General features: G+C 43.4%; 1 protein-coding gene across 2 annotated transcripts in view; it reads right to left on the bottom strand.

Annotated features, from left to right (window-relative positions):
* Positions 1-1,757: 1,757 nt before the first annotated feature.
* Positions 1,758-18,916, bottom strand: part of LOC124036432 (single-stranded DNA-binding protein 2) — a 144,626-nt gene continuing 127,467 nt past the window's right edge. For both annotated transcript variants that reach the window (XM_046351017.1, XM_046351018.1), the window contains 12 exons: positions 16,425-16,484; positions 15,975-16,038; positions 15,824-15,894; positions 15,519-15,586; positions 11,199-11,247; positions 11,011-11,046; positions 10,798-10,852; positions 10,067-10,137; positions 9,878-9,956; positions 8,282-8,310; positions 7,950-8,048; positions 1,758-3,567 (listed from right to left, as the gene is read on the bottom strand). In XM_046351017.1, the coding sequence (XP_046206973.1) occupies positions 3,538-3,567; positions 7,950-8,048; positions 8,282-8,310; positions 9,878-9,956; positions 10,067-10,137; positions 10,798-10,852; positions 11,011-11,046; positions 11,199-11,247; positions 15,519-15,586; positions 15,824-15,894; positions 15,975-16,038; positions 16,425-16,484 (711 nt within the window). In that variant the 3' untranslated portion in view covers positions 1,758-3,537. The remainder of the gene's footprint in view (positions 3,568-7,949; positions 8,049-8,281; positions 8,311-9,877; positions 9,957-10,066; positions 10,138-10,797; positions 10,853-11,010; positions 11,047-11,198; positions 11,248-15,518; positions 15,587-15,823; positions 15,895-15,974; positions 16,039-16,424; positions 16,485-18,916) is intronic.

An 18,916-nucleotide genomic window follows, 5' to 3' on the forward strand; every position in this document is an offset into this window, starting at 1 on the left:
CATGCTCAAACAGTGACGTTTGGTGAGCATGCAAGTCATGGAAGAACTGGGACATTTTCAGCTTCCAGGAATTGTGTACAGATCCTTGCGACATGGGGCCGTGCATTATCATGCAGAAACATGAGGTGATGGCGGCGGATAAATGGCATGACAATGGGCCTCAGGATCTCGTCACGGTATCTCTGTGCATTCAAATTGCCATCGATAAAATGCAATTGTGTTCATTGTCCATAGCTTATGCCTTATGCCATACCATAACCCCACCACCATGGGGCACTCTGTTTACAGTGCAAATCTCTCAAAGCCATACACATGGTCTGCGGTTGTGAGGCTTGTTGGACATACTACTAAATTATTTAAAACAACGTTGGAGAAGGCTTGTGGTAGAGATATTAACATTCAATTCTCTGGCAACAGCTCTGGTGAACACTCCTGCAGTCAGCACTTGAAACATCTGTGACAATGTTGTGTGACAAAACTGCACATTTTAGTGGCCTATTGTCCCCAGCACAAGGTGCACATATGTAATGAGCATGCTGTTTAATCAGCTTCTTGATATGCCACACCTGTCAGGTGGACGGATTATCTTGGCAAAGGAGAAATGCTAACTGACATGGATGTAAACAAATTTGTGGACAAAATTTGAAAGAAATAAGCATTTTGATCTTTTATTTCAGCTCATGAAAAATGGGACCAAAACTTTACATGTTGCATTTATATTTTTGTTCAGTGTAGTATTCCCATTTTAACTTTGTTGTGCTTTTAAATGCTTGAAAGTGCAGTAATAACACATTTAGATGACAACTAAACCACAAATCTGACATTGTTTTTCCATTGTAATTTGGTTGTGTTTTAGATGATTAAGATCAAAGTGATAGCACATTGGGAATTCAACAAACTTCTCTTTTTTTTAAGTGGGTGATTAAATGTTGAAATCTCACTGATCAATGTCAACCAAATATTACCCAAATTTCCACATTGAAATTATGTGGTGTGCCCAGTGGGCATAGCCTACACAAACACATACAGTACACATACAGACAAGGAATCAACATGTTGAATGAGAGAAGATCAGCTTTATACCAGCATATTCAAAACCCATGTAGTACTTCTATTTCTATGTATTTACAAAACATAACACAAGAAAAAGGAAATGAACACGTTACAAATGGAAACAAACATTAACAAAATGTGGAATAAAAAATGTAGAGCGTTCAAATTTACAAATGCATCTTTCAGTATTTACATTTGTGACTTTGAACTAACATGAAAACAGAAGGCTCTGTACTGGTGTCCTCTAGTTCACCATCCCCCTCTCTCTTTCTGTCCATTTGTAAGATAATATACATAAAACATAGAGGAGATAGATTTGTGAGCTTTACAGGTATACGTATGTGAGGGAGTAGTAAAATCCACCTCTAAATAATATTGTAATAATCTAACATGGACTAAGGATTAGGTTTAAAACAATACGAGATACACCTACTGTATTTCACCTCCACACAAACTCTCCAAAATACATTAAGATCACAGTTTGTCCGGATGACAATAATAAATTAAGAGAATGATTTAACTCTGTGTTTTTAAAGGCCCAGTGCAGTCAAACTAGATTCTTATTTTTTAACCATTTAAATAGTTAAATATTGAAGTAAGGTACTTAATTGTTACACAGAAATGATTTGATATTGAGATAAAAACAACAGCATTGGACCTTTAAGAATACCTTCACACAAACCCTCTACAACCATTGTCAACCATTGTCAACCATTGCTGCAGTTTTTGTCTTCCTTTTTTCATCAATCAAAATATTTTTTGATATTTGTAAAGCGCTTTTCATTATACAGAATAATCTCAAAATGCATAAAATAAAAAAAACAAATTGACACAAGACAGGGCAACTGACACAATTAACCCAGATAACGCTACAAGGGACAAGGACACCAAGGAGCACAGCTATCAACAGAAAGCCTTACTACATAGAAAGGTCTTTAGGCCCGTTTTAAAGGAGCCCAGAGTCTGTGGTGCCTTCAGGTGGTCATGGTGAGCATTCCAGAGGCTTGGGGCGGTCAAGCTGAAAGCCTGATCCACATGGAGCGGAGCTTGGTCCTGGGGTCGTGGAGGAGCAGGCTATCGCTTGACCTGCGGGTGGAGTTATGGAGGGAGAGCAGTTATTTGAGATAAGCAGGAGGGTTTTTCTATTCAAACCGGAATGAGATGGGGAGCCAGTGCAGAGATGCCAGGATGGGGGTGACGGGATAGTGTTTCCGCACTCTCATCAGGATCGTGGCAGCATTGTTCTGGGTATATTGGAGCTTCAGGTGACTCCTGCCAGGGATCCCGATGAAGTGTGTTGCAGTAGTCCAGCATTGAGGAGATAAAGGCATGGATGAGTTTCTCTGCGTTAGTCTGAGTGAGGGTGAGAGTTTGGCAATGTTCTTGAGGTGATAGAATGACGCTTGGCTTTACAACGTTGTTTGATCTGGCTGTCAAAGGTCTGGGAGGAATCAAGCTTTACACCCAGATTGTAAATTAAGGGGGAGAGAGGGATGTTCTGTCCTGCTATGGTTAGGTGTGTTTTTGGTGAGTGCTGGACCTGGTGGGGGCTGCCAACAAGTAGAGCCCCGGTTTTGCTGCTGTTCACTTGAAGGAAGTTTTGCTTTATCCATGCCCTTATCTCCTCAAAGCAGGTATTTAAAAAAATCTACAGTTTTGCATTAATTGAACAATCATAACAGGTTGCATCATTTTTTAAAAGGCAGAAAACCAACCACTGGAATTCTCTCTGTTCTCTCCATGTCAGATGTGTAATCGTTAGATTGGTGAATCTCTGTTTTGTAGGTGTTTATGTTCCTGGTCAAGACATAGATACAAGAATGATATCTGCATTTATGTCTCATCTAATTCACCATTGTCTCTCTCTCTTTGCAGTCAACATAGCACATCAAATCCAAGTGTATGGAGCTGAAAATAAAATAAGAGCTCTTGGTGAATGTTCACTGTGGGACCAAGATCTCAAATCACTGAAGCTGTTGCCCAGTTCCAGTCCCACATAGCCTTTATCCCAGGTTGTTGTGTATCCAATAAGAATGAAGTTGACAATATAATTCATCCAAATCAAGACATAACAACTGCAGGTGGGGAGACAGGCCAGAACGCTATCCTCTCGAATTTCTTTACACTTGAGGGTTTTCAGTTTCTTTTCCACAAGATGGTGGCGCATGGTACATATTTCTGTGTTAACAGACTTAGCACAACTGAGAGTGTGCAGTGACATACATTTCTAAATATTCAGAGATGTTTTATTTCAGTTTCTTTATACAGTCTCTGATGGTAGGTGTTGATGAACAAAGCAGGTCACAAATGTAAAATGGGGAGGAAACAGAAAAGAAGAAGAGGCCAAGGGGAGAATGAGGCTTGGGTCCACTGTCCTGGTAGAGATATCACAGAGAGGAAGAGCCGGGGAGCTTAGATGACATCACATCCTGTCTCTGTGCGTTCCACCAATCCACACCACTAACTGACCAGCTGGCGAAGCCTTCACACACTCATGGTCATGTTTGGAGAATACTGCAGAGAGAAACAGAGGAAATATTATCAATACATAATAATAATTATGGAAATATAATCAATGCATAATAATTTAGTGGGTTCTTGTATTTGTCATATTTCACACATGCGAAATGTAATATGCATTTTTGACTTGGAAAAGTTTTTTTTTTTGCATATCCCAACTCCCTGAGTGCCCCTGAACAAGGCAGTTAACCCACTGTTCCTAGGTTGTCATTGTAAATAAGAATTTGTTCTTAATTGACTTGCCTAGTTAAATAAAGGTTAAATAATTTAAAAAAAAAATAAATGTAGGGTTAAGTGCCTTGCTCAAGGGCACATTGACACATTTCTCACCTTATTGGCGCTGGGATTTGAACAAACAACCTTTCGGTTAATGGTCCAACGTTCTAACCGCTAGGCTAACTGCCGCCAAACGCACATCAATACCCCTATGAAGCCAAACGCACATAATGTATCGACTTCACTTCCACAGTTTGTAAAATTCAGACAACTGCTTGAGGATTGCCCCTTGGACCAGGTGTGAATGTTCTCGGGGACTAACAGACAACTGCTTGAGGATTGCCCCTTGGACCAGGTGTGAATGTTCTCGGGGACTAACAGACAACTGCTTGAGGATTGCCCCTTGGACCAGGTGTGGATGTTCTCGGGGACTAACAGACAACTGCTTGAGGATTGCCCCTTGGACCAGGTGTGAATGCTCTCGGGGACTAACAGACAACTGCTTGAGGATTGCCCCTTGGACCAGGTGTGAATGTTCTCGGGGACTAACAGACAACTGCTTGAGGATTGCCCCTTGGACCAGGTGTGAATGTTCTCGGGGACTAACAGACAACTGCTTGAGGATTGCCCCTTGGACCAGGTGTGAATGCTCTCGGGGACTAACAGACAACTGCTTGAGGATTGCCCCTTGGACCAGGTGTGAATGTTCTCGGGGAATAACAGACAACTGCTTGAGGATTGCCCCTTGGACCAGGTGTGAATGTTCTCGGGGACTAACAGACAACTGCTTGAGGATTGCCCCTTGGACCAGGTGTGAATGCTCTCGGGGATTAACCTGCCAAACCATTTTAAATCAAATGTTGATGGCCCATTAGCAGGTAGTTAAATATGCTCAGTTGAGAGTCGGTGTGAGGGTTGTGCCTGCATGAGTAGTATGTATATTATTTTACATATTAGTGTAGGTTAACAGCAAGGATAAACCGATATCACAAGATGCCTTGCTCATATCGATATCAAAGGATAACGATATCATACCGAATGATCGATATTGGTGCCCGCCACCAGTGTGAACAAGTAGAGCACACACACACTGAAATGGCCCTTCACGTACCCGCGGTGGTTGGTGAAACATTGTGTTGGTATGTATTGGAGAATTTCAGTGTTCAGGCCGTTATTATTATCTATTATCAACACCATACACTAACAATATATAATTAGTAGTGATGTGTTCTGACTTTGAAAATAGGAAATATCCTTATTCATGTCACTGAGGGAGAGAGAGGAATGTAGAACGTTTACATCCTGTCAGGATATGTTATTGTTGGACATCAGGGATCCTATGAGGAGGAGTGAAGAGATGAAGTGAGGAAGAACACATATCACTAAAGTTCTGCCTAGCAATAAACACATCATGCTTAGAGGGAAGGAGGATACTTCCTAGGGAGTTCTGCCTAGCAATAAACACATCATGCTTAGAGGGAAGGAGGATACTTCCTAGGGAGTTCTGCCTAGCAATAAACACGTCATGCTTAGAGGGAAGGAGGATACTTCCTAGGGAGTTCTGCCTAGCAATAAACACGTCATGCTTAGAGGGAAGGAGGATACTTCCTAGGGAGTTCTTCCTAGCAATAAACACGTCATGCTTAGAGGGAAGGAGGATACTTCCTAGGGAGTTCTTCCTAGCAATAAACACGTCATGCTTAGATGGAAGGAGGATACTTCCTAGGGAGTTCTGCCTAGCAATAAACACGTCATGCTTAGAGGGAAGGAGGATACTTCCTAGGGAGTTCTTCCTAGCAATAAACACGTCATGCTTAGAGGGAAGGAGGATACTTCCTAGGGAGTTTTTCCTAGCAATAAACACGTCATGCTTAGAGGGAAGGAGGATACTTCCTAGGGAGTTCTGCCTAGCAATAAACACATCATGCTTAGAGGGAAGGAGGATACTTCCTAGGGAGTTCTGCCTAGCAATAAACACGTCATGCTTAGAGGGAAGGAGGATACTTCCTAGGGAGTTCTGCCTAGCAATAAACACGTCATGCTTAGAGGGAAGGAGGATACTTCCTAGGGAGTTCTGCCTAGCAATAAACACATCATGCTTAGAGGGAAGGAGGATACTTCCTAGGGAGTTCTGCCTAGCAATAAACACATCATGCTTAGAGGGAAGGAGGATACTTCCTAGGGAGTTCTGCCTAGCAATAAACACATCATGCTTAGAGGGAAGGAGGATACTTCCTAGGGAGTTCTTCCTAGCAATAAACACATCATGCTTAGAGGGAAGGAGGATACTTCCTAGGGAGTTCTGCCTAGCAATAAACACGTCATGCTTAGAGGGAAGGAGGATACTTCCTAGGGAGTTCTGCCTAGCAATAAACACGTCATGCTTAGAGGGAAGGAGGATACTTCCTAGGGAGTTCTGCCTAGCAATAAACACGTCATGCTTAGAGGGAAGGAGGATACTTCCTAGGGAGTTCTTCCTAGCAATAAACACGTCATGCTTAGAGGGAAGGAGGATACTTCCTAGGGAGTTCTGCCTAGCAATAAACACGTCATGCTTAGAGGGAAGGAGGATACTTCCTAGGGAGTTCTGCCTAGCAATAAACACGTCATGCTTAGAGGGAAGGAGGATACTTCCTAGGGAGTTCTGCCTAGCAATAAACACGTCATGCTTAGAGGGAAGGAGGATACTTCCTAGGGAGTTCTGCCTAGCAATAAACACGTCATGCTTAGAGGGAAGGAGGATACTTCCTAGGGAGTTCTCCTAGCAATAAACACGTCATGCTTAGAGGGAAGGAGGATACTTCCTAGGGAGTTCTGCCTAGCAATAAACACGTCATGCTTAGGGAGGGAAGGAGGATACTTCCTACTTCCTAGGGAGTTCTGCCTAGCAATAAACACGTCATGCTTAGAGGGAAGGAGGATACTTCCTAGGGAGTTCTGCCTATAGCAATAAACACGTCATGCTTAGAGGGAAGGAGGATACTTCCTAGGGAGTTCTGCCTATAGCAATAAACACGTCATGCTTAGAGGGAAGGAGGATACTTCCTAGGGAGTTCTTCCTAGCAATAAACACGTCATGCTTAGAGGGAAGGAGGATACTTCCTAGGGAGTTCTTCCAAGCAATAAACACGTCATGCTTAGATGGAAGGAGGATACTTCCTAGGGAGTTCTGCCTAGCAATAAACACGTCATGCTTAGAGGGAAGGAGGATACTTCCTAGGGAGTTCTGCCTATAGCAATAAACACGTCATGCTTAGAGGGAAGGAGGATACTTCCTAGGGAGTTCTTCCTAGCAATAAACACGTCATGCTTAGAGGGAAGGAGGATACTTCCTAGGGAGTTCTTCCTAGCAATAAACACGTCATGCTTAGATGGAAGGAGGATACTTCCTAGGGAGTTCTGCCTAGCAATAAACACGTCATGCTTAGAGGGAAGGAGGATACTTCCTAGGGAGTTCTTCCTAGCAATAAACACGTCATGCTTAGAGGGAAGGAGGATACTTCCTAGGGAGTTTTTCCTAGCAATAAACACGTCATGCTTAGAGGGAAGGAGGATACTTCCTAGGGAGTTCTTCCTAGCAATAAACACGTCATGCTTAGAGGGAAGGAGGATACTTCCTAGGGAGTTCTTCCTAGCAATAAACACGTCATGCTTAGAGGGAAGGAGGATACTTTCTAGGGAGTTCTTCCTAGCAATAAACACGTCATGCTTAGAGGGAAGGAGGATACTTTCTAGGGAGTTCTTCCTAGCCACCGTGCTTCTACACCTGCATTGCTTGCTGTTTGGGGTTTTAGCCTGGGTTTCTGTACAGCACTTTGAGATACCAGCTGATGTAAGACGGGCTTTATAAATACATTTGATTTGATCCACTGTTCAGCTGTCCGACCCTTTGGGTGAATAAACTTGGTTGGAGCTTTTATTGTTGTCCGTCAGTTTTTACTCTGTTATTTAGAACCTAACAGTAGGCTTTAGTGAAAGTTGGTAAAACGTTTGAATCTTTAGGCCTACTGCTAGAAAATGTACCAATAGTCCTAATGTGTCTATGGTACTTTGAATAACCTCACAGTTAATCAGTCTGAGTTATAATGTACAAAACAGTCTTCTACGTACAGATATTCTACCAATAACACGTGTAAGTGAGGTTGTGGGTACGAACTCACGCTCTCGTTCTGAAAGGGGTTGAGGAAGTTGCCACCCATCTCTCCATCTTCTCTGGGGGTCCCCGGCTGGTTACTCAGACTCAGGTTACCAGGTGAGTTCTAATCAAGACCAACCATAAAACACAGAAATATCATCTATCAAATAGCTATACATACCATACTATACTATATAGGGCAGATGATCCATTAACGGTAGTACCAATGATTCAACCACATACAAATACAGGCTAATCACTACAATGTGTTGTGAAACACTTAATTCTGTCTGAGAATTGATTGACAGATATGAGTGATGCTGGTGACTGATGGTTTGGGTTGGAGTCTTCTCTTACCTTGGGGAGGCTGTCCATGTCTCCAGACCCTGGGTGTTTGATAGAGAGAAGGTGACATTTTTTTGAAGGACATTACTACTATACAGTCCAGCAAACATATCCTGTTCAGGATACCACGGTTTACTGCCCCTTCTGGAGGATTTGGGTACCCATAAAACAGAATAATTTTTTTTCAAAAGTTGCTAATATATGCATATAAAAAACTATTATCGAATAGAAAACACTCTAACGCTTCTAAAACCGTTTAAATTTTGTCTCTATGTAAAGCAGAAGTGTCAGGGCATGCATTCTCCCAAAATCTCTCTTGTCATGGAAAAAGTTGCCCCGACTTTGACGTCATCTTAAACGCACTTCCCAAAAGGCTACAGCTCTGAGAACAGTTTCTACGTGTTCAGCGCAAAGCCTGCCTTCTATAGGGCTTGTCAGTGTGTGAATCGCGCGCTCACGAGACGTTGAGCGTGCCGAAAGGTCTTGGTCACGCCAAAAAAAAGTGCCCTGTATGCGCGCTCTGCTCCTGCTCTCTCTTTTCTTCAGGATCAATGACAAGACGTGTGTGTTTAGCTTCGTCCTCAAAATTGCTGTACACCTTTATAACATGTTAAAGCTTAATTATGAACATAGTTTGACAAGTTTACTCAACATATGATATATATTTTCGGCGTTTTGGTGCGCATCCACTTGAATTTTGCCTACATTTTGACCAAAATGAGGCTATTTTGAGAACCGATAGACGCAGACTTGAAAACTAAAGGCTGTTTTTGGTAAGTATAATTCCTTCCAGGTCTTTTGATGGAAGAACAGCAAAGGTAAGGGAATATTTATGTGTTTTTTGGGTTTCTGTCGACTCCAAGATAGAGGAGCCAGAATGCTACATTTTGGAGCGCCGACTCCCTATTATAGCCTAGTAAACGCAAAATGTAATGTTAGAAATAAAAGTAACACAGCGTTTGCATTTAGAAGAAGTGTATCTTCCTATACATATGTAAAACATGCATATTTAGTCAAAGTTTATGATGTGTATTCCTTGTTAGCTGACGTTATCTGCCGGAGCTATCGTCATTTCTCCGGACATTTTAGTAGCATTTTTTGAACGATGCATCATTGTAAACAGAGATTTATGGATATATATAGCATATTATTGAAAAAAAAATGAATGTACTGTGTAACATGTTATATTACGTCATCTGATGAAGATTTCAAAAGGTTAGTGATATGATTTTTCTTTTAATCCTGCGTTTGTTGATTGCATCTTTTTTCCTACTTGGCTATGCTAATGAGCTATGTCTGCGGTGGTGGTTTGACATAAATATGTGCTATGTTTTCGCCGTAAAACATTTTAGAAATCTGACTTGCTGGCTAAATAAACAACTTGTTTATCTTTCATTTGAGCTATTTTACTTGTTAATGTGTGGAGGTTAAATATTTTTAGGAATATTTTTGCGCATTGTGCGTTATGGTAATGAGCTTGAGCTGTAGTCACGCTACCCGCACAGGAATGGGAGTCTTAACAAGATAAACTTGCTCTTCACAAGACTAGTGTAGTGAGTTAAGAACAGGCTCAACGCGAACGTGCGTGTGTATGTTTGTAAGTGTTACCTAGCGACCCGTTCATGTGATGTGGCTCCATTCCTGCCATCCCTCCCATTGGACCGTCTGCACCTGGACCCATTGGGAACTGAGGAACAAACACAAGCACACAGTTATACACAGTTCAATACACACACAGAAACACGTAGGCATGCATGCCACACACACACACAGATAATAATGAATGAGTTGTCTTACATTTGGTCTGTTTCCACCAGGAGGGACTGTGTTGATCAGGGTGTACATGTTGTCACCAGAGTTAGTTGAGTCTGACAGGAAACAATGGGAAACAGACCCATTGGTGCAATAATAACCGCTCAAATAACATAAGAACCAATACATACAGTTTACTACACAAACACACATTAGTCAACTTCAGGTTAAGTAATCACTAGAAAAGCTACCTTATTCAGGTGAAATGTACTTACTTTGACTGTGATATGTGGTTGTCCCACCTTAAGATTAATGCACTAACTTTAAGTCAATTTGGATAAGAGCATCTGCTAAATGACTCAAATGTAGAAACTTTAACATACTACTGGCCAAATTGGCAACTGACTTCAGGTAAAGCATTACATCACATCTTAGGCCCGATATAAATAGCTAAATAGTTTCAGACCAAATGGCTTAAGTCCATTTGTAACATTGTGAATGTATCCCTGTCCTTGTAACCCCACACACACATCCATTGTGCCTCACTCAGGTCTAGGCCTAGGGACACCAGGTACCATAAGCCTACGCATGGCAAAGATTCAATTACGAGAAGATCCAACGATGCCTTAGGTTAGTAAATATGACTCTGTCTAAATCGTAGATATCAACAGGACATCAATTTTGTTCCCCTTCCACTGTCCTCCCGGGTCAGCAACTCACAAGACTCAAACACCCACACCCACACCCACACCCACACCCACACCCACACACACTACCTGCTGGGCTGGGCATTATTGGAGTACCAGGTGGCCCCCCTCCTCCTGGTGGACCCTAAAATGAGAGTTGATTATGGGGAGAAGAATGCCTCAGATACATCAAAGCTACAACACACCACCAATATAATGCTCTTAATAGCTGTTAACACAATACTCCCTATACTGTCCTGTAAATTACAGGCAAATACAGAGAACCAACTTCTAGTCACATACCACATAACTCCCTGGAGACGCAGAGGAGTATGGGATCTATAGACAGAGAGGGGGTGGGGAGGAGAGAGAGAAGAAAATGTTTCTTTATTTAAACCCTCTCTGCGAAAAATGTATGACCATTTATTGTAATTGTGGTTTATTTAAGTATCTGTCATGGTGGTTGTGTTACAGTGTTTTTCTGTACTCACCGAGTTGGCATTTGGAGGATTTGGCCAAGGTCTACCCCCACCAGGGCCCCTAGAATACAGACACACACTTTAGTTTTTTAACACGTCATAAGCCATGGCAAAAATATTTAGAATGACAGAAAAATAGCTGTAAAACTGCAACATTTTCTCTCAGCCTCATGGCAAAATGTGTAGAATAACAGAATATCAGCTATAAAACTGCTTATTTCTCTCTCCGCCCCATGGCAATACAGTGCCCTCAGAAAGTATTCACACACTTCAACTTTTTCCACATTTTATTGATTTACAGCCTGAATTTAAAATGGTTTAAATTGAGATTTAGTGTCACTGGCACAATACCCAAAATGTCAAAGTGGAATTCTGTTTTTTGAAAAATGAAAAGCTGAAAAGTCTTGAGCCAGTAAGTAGTCAACCCCTTCGTTATGGCAAGTATATAAGTATATAATAATAAGATGCATGGACTCACTCTGTGTGCAATAATAGTGTTTAAAATATTTTTTTAATGACTACCTCATATCTGTACCCCACACATACAATTATCTGTAAGGTCGAGCAGTGAATTTCACACACAGATTCAACCACAAAGACCAGGGAGGTTTTCCATGCCTCGCAAAGAAGGGTAAAGTGTAGAAAAGTGTAAAAAAAAGCAGCAGGCATTTGAATATCGCTTTGAGCATGGTGAAGTTAATAATTACACTTTGGATGATGTATCAATACACCCAGTCACTACAAAGATACAGGCGTCCTTCCTAACTCAGTTGCCGGAGAGGAAGGAAACCGCTCAGGGATTTCACCACGAGGTAAATGGTGACTTTAAAACAGGTACAGTGTTTATTAATGGCCGTGATCGGAGAAATCTGAGGATGGATCAACAACATTATAGTTACTTCACAATACTAACCTAAATGACAGAGTGAAAAGAAGTAAGCCTGTACAGAATACAAATATTCAAAAACATGCATCCTGTTTGGAATAACGCACTAAAGTAAAACTCGCCAAACAATTGCAGAAGAAATTATCTTTATGTCCTGAATACAAAAGCCTTATGTTTGGGGCAAATCCAACATATCACTGAGTACCACTTCATATTTTCAAACATGGTGGTGGATGCATCATGTTATGGGTATACTCGTTATGGGTATGCTCGATCCTCGTTTGCTAAGTCAAACGACACCGCTGGTTCTGCTCACACTGCCCTACCCTGTGCTCTGACCTCTTTCTCCCCTCTCTCTCCAGATGAAATCTTGCGTCTTGTGACGGCCGGCCGCCCAACAACCTGCCCGCTTGAGCCTATCCCCTCCTCTCTTCTCCAGACCATTTCCGGAGACCTTCTCCCTCACCTCACCTCGCTCATCAACTCATCCCTGACCGCTGGCTACGTCCCTTCCGTCTTCAAGAGAGCGAGAGTTGCACCCCTTCTGAAAAAACCTACACTCGATCCCTCCGATGTTAACAACTACAGACCAGTATCCCTTCTTTCTTTTCTCTCCAAAACTCTTGAACGTGCCGTCCTTGGCCAGCTCTCCCGCTACCTCTCTCTGAATGACCTTCTTGATCCAAATCAGTCAGGTTTCAAGACTAGTCATTCAACTGAGACTGCTCTTCTCTGTATCACGGAGGCGCTCCGCACTGCTAAAGCTAACTCTCTCTCCTCTGCTCTCATCCTTCTAGACCTATCGGCTGCCTTCGATACTGTGAACCATCAGATCCTCCTCTCCACCTTCTCTGAGTTGGGCATCTCCGGCGCGGCCCACGCTTGGATTGCGTCCTACCTGACAGGTCGCTCCTACCAGGTGGCGTGGCGAGAATCTGTCTCCTCACCACACGCTCTCACCACTGGTGTCCCCCAGGGCTCTGTTCTAGGCCCTCTCCTATTCTCGCTATACACCAAGTCACTTGGCTCTGTCATAACCTCACATGGTCTCTCCTATCATTGCTATGCAGACGACACACAATTAATCTTCTCCTTTCCCCCTTCTGATGACCAGGTGGCGAATCGCATCTCTGCATGTCTGGCAGACATATCAGTGTGGATGACGGATCACCACCTCAAGCTGAACCTCGGCAAGACGGAGCTGCTCTTCCTCCCGCGGAAGGACTGCCCGTTCCATGATCTCGCCATCACGGTTGACAACTCCATTGTGTCCTCCTCCCAGAGCGCTAAGAACCTTGGCGTGATCCTGGACAACACCCTGTCGTTCTCAACTAACATCAAGGCGGTGGCCCGTTCCTGTAGGTTCATGCTCTACAACATCCGCAGAGTACGACCCTGCCTCACACAGGAAGCGGCGCAGGTCCTAATCCAGGCACTTGTCATCTCCCGTCTGGATTACTGCAACTCGCTGTTGGCTGGGCTCCCTGCCTGTGCCATTAAACCCCTACAACTCATCCAGAACGCCGCAGCCCGTCTGGTGTTCAACCTTCCCAAGTTCTCTCACGTCACCCCGCTCCTCCGCTCTCTCCACTGGTTTCCAGTTGAAGCTCGCATCCGCTACAAGACCATGGTGCTTGCCTACGGAGCTGTGAGGGGAACGGCACCTCAGTACCTCCAGGCTCTGATCAGGCCCTACACCCAAACAAGGGCACTGCGTTCATCCACCTCTGGCCTGCTCGCCTCCCTACCACTGAGGAAGTACAGTTCCCGCTCAGCCCAGTCAAAACCGTTCGCTGCTCTGTCCCCCCAATGGTGGAACAAACTCCCTCACGACGCCAGGACAGCGGAGTCAATCACCACCTTCCGGAGACACCTGAAACCCCACCTCTTTAAGGAATACCTAGGATAGGATAAGTAATCCTTCTCACCCCCCCTTTAAGATTTAGATGCACTATTGCAAAGTGACTGTTCCACTGGATGCCATAAGGTGAATGCACCAATTTGTAAGTCGCTCTGGATAAGAGCGTCTGCTAAATTACTTAAATGTAAATGTAAATGTCATCGGCAAAGACTAGGGAGCTTTTTAGGATAAAAAGAAACTAAATAGAGCTAAGCACAGGTAAAATCCTAAATGAAAACCTGGTTCAGTATGCTTTCTAACAGACACTGGGAGGCAAATGAACCTTTCAGCAGGACAATAATCTAAAACACAAGGCCAAATGTACAAAACAGTGTACAAAACATTAAGAACACCTGCTCTTTCCATGACATAGACTGACCAGGTGAATCCAGATGAAAGCTATGATCCCTTATTGATGTCACTTGTTAAATCCACTTTAATCAGTGTAGATGAAGGGGAGGAGACAGGTTAAATAAGTATTTTAAAGTGTTGAGGCAATTGAGACATGGATTGTGCATGTGTGCCATTCAGAGGGTGAATGGGCAAGACAAAAGATTGAAGGGCCTTTGAATGGAAAGGAAAGGGAAAAGGGGATACCTAGTCAGTTGTACAACTGAATGCATTCAACTGAAATGTGTCTCCACATTTAACCCAACCCCTCTGAATGGGGTATGGTAAAAAGTGCCAGGCGCACCGATTTGTTTCAAGAACTGTAACGCTACTGGGTTTTTCATGCTCAACAGTTTCCTGTGTGTATCAATAATGGTCCACCACCCAAAGGACATTCAGTCAACTTGACTCAACTGTGGGAAGCATTTGAGTGATCATGGGCTCCACATGGACTCAATATTAGGAAGGTGTTCTTAATGTTTTGTACACTCAGTGTATACACGAGTTGCTTACCAAGATGACATTGAATGTTCATGAGTGGCCTTAGTTACAGTTTTGACTTAAATCTGCATGAAAAGCTAAGGCAAGACTTGAAAATGGCTGTGTAGCAATGATCAACAACCAACTTGACAGAGCTTGAAGAATTTAAAAATAATAATAAAAAAATATTGTACAATCCAGGTGTGCCAAGCTCTTAGAGACTTACCCAGAAAGACGCTGTAATCATTGCCGAAGGTGATTCTAACATGAATTGACTCAGGGGTGTAAATACTTAGGTAAATTAGATATTTCTGTATTTAATTTTCAATACATTTGCAAACATTTCTAAAAACATGTTTTCACTTTGTCATTATGGGGTATTGTGTACAGATGGGTGAGAGATATTTTGAATTCAGGCAGTAACACAACAAAATGTGGAATAAGTCAAAGGGGTATGAACACTTTCTGAAGGCTCTGTATGTGTAGTATTGCAGGAACATTGTCTCTCAGCCTCATGGTAAAAGGTGTTGAATAGCATGAGATTAGCTATAATACTCGCAAAACTGCAGTACTCCACTGCTATGTGTGTGTGTGTGTGTGTATGTACTGTATGTTTGCACTGTATTTGAACCCAGGTCTGGTGCATGCATGTGTGTGTTGATGATAGAGTGCTCACATGTTCATGCCAGGCATCCCAGGACCAACCAGTGCATTGAGAGGTGGTCTCATCCCTCCACCGTAATTCTGGAAGAGAGAATCCCAAGGCCAAATGACCATAATGTAGTGTACACATACATCAAACAGGTTTCCACAGGTGGAGAGTAGAAATACTACCATAGTATACTACCACACATGTACATACTGTATATAAACACATATATACAAATATATTCACCCACCTACAAACAAGCTCAAATGTGACAGAAGGAGTTTAAAGTTATGCATACTGTACCTGGAGATTTAATTCAATCAATCACATACCTGTGGCCCAAGAGAGACCATCCCTCTGGGGGGAGTCATTCGCTGCATGGGCCCCCCCATATTTGGATGCCCTGAAAAAAATAGAGAGCCATCAGCCCTCAGCCTGTGTGTGTATGTAAGAGTCTGTGGTGTGTATGTGTGAGAGACCCACCTTGTTGTCTCGTGGGGTCCATTCCGCTGGGCAGCATAGGCTGGTTACCAGGGACCCCCATTGCCTGTGCCAAAATCATCATCATCATCATGATCATCACAGAATATCACACATCATCACTAACATATACTAAATATGAGGAGCTATACACACAATCATGCCAAAACACAGTCAAGACAAGATAATGTGTTCAAGTAAGGTATAAAGAAAAACACCCTCTTTGACTGTAAGACAAGACAAGATAATGTGGTCAAGTAAGGTATAAAGAAAAACACCCTCTTTGACTGTAAGACAAGACAAGATAATGTGGTCAAGTAAGATATAAAGAGAAGCAGATATAAGTGAAATAAAAAGGAGGTCAGGATATAAAGAAGTATTATAGACAGATGTACAATGGAACATTAGAATACATTTCCTATTGCAACCTGAGGAGGGCGTTAGTGATCTTACCTGATTGGGTATTCTGAGAGGAGGTCTGGGCCCACCAGGGTAACGAGGCGACATGAACGACTGTGAAGGTACACACACACACACACACACACACACACACACACACACACACACACACACACACACACACACACACACACACACACACACACACACACACACACACACACACACACACACACACACACACACACACACACACACACACACACACACACAGGGGAGAGTTGGGATAGAGGAAGGTAGAGTTAGGGAGATAGAGATAGACCGTTGGAAAAATATAAAGTATATGATGATGAATACTAGCGATGTTAGTATGACAGTCAGTCATCATGACCAGGCACCTGCACAGATAGGACCCTAGGCGTGCTGGTGCACCTGTCCTTTGCCCGCCTATGAAAAAGGGCCCTTTTGTACTGATTACTTTTTATTTAATTTTTATTTTTTATTTTCTCTATTGTAACTTTAGATGTAACAACTTGTCCATCAATCTAGAACATTTCTCATAATGTTCTAATGAATCTTTAAAAAATACCCTCCTCCGCCCGATCTGCCCCCGCAAGTGTGGCGGTGCACATAAGCTGATGCGCTCATCCTGCATGCACAAGCCACCTACTGGCGGTTACTTTGCTGTTGCTAGCATGTGTTATCTGACAGTCAGGGACAGGGAAGGGGGCATCTGCAGTTTGACTGTTTGTAAGCAGCAGAACAAATTCAAATCAAGTAAACACTAGTTTACTTATTTTAACAGATTAGCCTTGCTAACTAGCTAATTCATAACCTACATTCTAAATAATCAGCTGATATAGCCCACCCCGGTAGTGGTTCTAGCAAAGACATGCAAAATTTAACTAACTCCCTTTCATCTCTGTCCAAAGCTGTGTACACGGCCCTGGTCACTTCCACAACTTCCATGACTAACTACGTGTATATGTTTGAAACTATCAGTATTTCCTGTAGGACTAAAATGTGTGTGAACTGTGTGTGAAATATCATTTTGCTATTTTGTGTGCCTGCTATCCAATGTCCACACCACACACAATAAACGGTCACATAAATGTTGGGTTCAATTCAAACTAACCCAAATCCAGCCAATGATGTGAGCTACAGGGAGCAGTACCATACCACACCCCTAGGGAGCAGTACCATAACACACCCCTAGGGAGCAGTACCATAACACACCCCTAGGGAGCAGTACCATAACACACCCCTAGGGAGCAGTACCATAACACACCCCTAGGGAGCAGTACCATAACACACCTCTAGCGATCAGTACCATTACACACCCCTAGGGAGCAGTACCATTACACACCCCTAGGGAGCAGTACCATACCACACCCCTAGGGAGCAGTGCCATACCACACCCCTAGGGAGCAGTACCATACCACACCCCTAGGGAGCAGTACCATAACACACCCCTAGGGAGCAGTACCATACCACACCCCTAGGGAGCAGTACCATAACACACCCCTAGGGAGCAGTACCATAACACACCCCTAGGGAGCAGTACCATAACACACCCCTAGGGAGCAGTACCATAATACACCTCTAGGGAGCAGTACCATTACACACCCCTAGGGAGCAGTACCATTACACACCCCTAGGGAGCAGTACCATACCACACCCATAGGGAGCAGTACCATAACACACCCCTAGGGAGCAGTATCATAACACACCCCTAGGGAGCAGTACCATACCACACCCATAGGGAGCAGTACCATACCACACCCATAGGGAGCAGTACCATAACACACCCCTAGGGAGCAGTACCATAACACACCCCTAGGGAGCAGTACCATTACACACCCGTAGGGAGCAGTACCATAACACACCCCTAGGGAGCAGTACCATAACACACCCCTAGGGAGCAGTACCATAACACACCCCTAGGGAGCAGTACCATAACACACCCCTAGGGAGCAGTACCATAACACACCCCTAGGGAGCAGTACCATAACACACCCCTAGGGAGCAGTACCATTACACACCCCTAGGGAGCAGTACCATTACACACCCCTAGGGAGCAGTACCATAACAGACCGATAGGGAGCAGTACCATAACACACCCCTAGGGAGCAGTACCATTACACACCCCTAGGGAGCAGTACCATTACACACCCCTGGGGAGCAGTATCATACCACACCCATAGGGAGCAGTACCATAACACACCCCTAGGGAGCAGTACCATAACAGACCGATAGGGAGCAGTACCATAACACACCTCTAGGGAGCAGTACCATTACACACCCCTAGGGAGCAGTATCATTACACACCCCGAGGGAGCAGTACCATAACACACCCATAGGGAGCAGTTCCATAACACACCCCTAGGGAGCAGTATCATAACACACCCCTAGGGAGCAGTACCATGCCAATCTGAGTGTGCACACTAAATACTTCCCTGTAGCCCATTCAGCCACAACACTGGGAAGACCCCTTTTCTGCTTTATATATTCAAATACACCTTAGCCAAATACATTTAAACTCAGTT

This window comes from Oncorhynchus gorbuscha, linkage group LG05 (genome assembly GCF_021184085.1).
Source record: "Oncorhynchus gorbuscha isolate QuinsamMale2020 ecotype Even-year linkage group LG05, OgorEven_v1.0, whole genome shotgun sequence".
Taxonomy (NCBI): Eukaryota; Metazoa; Chordata; class Actinopteri; order Salmoniformes; family Salmonidae; genus Oncorhynchus; species Oncorhynchus gorbuscha.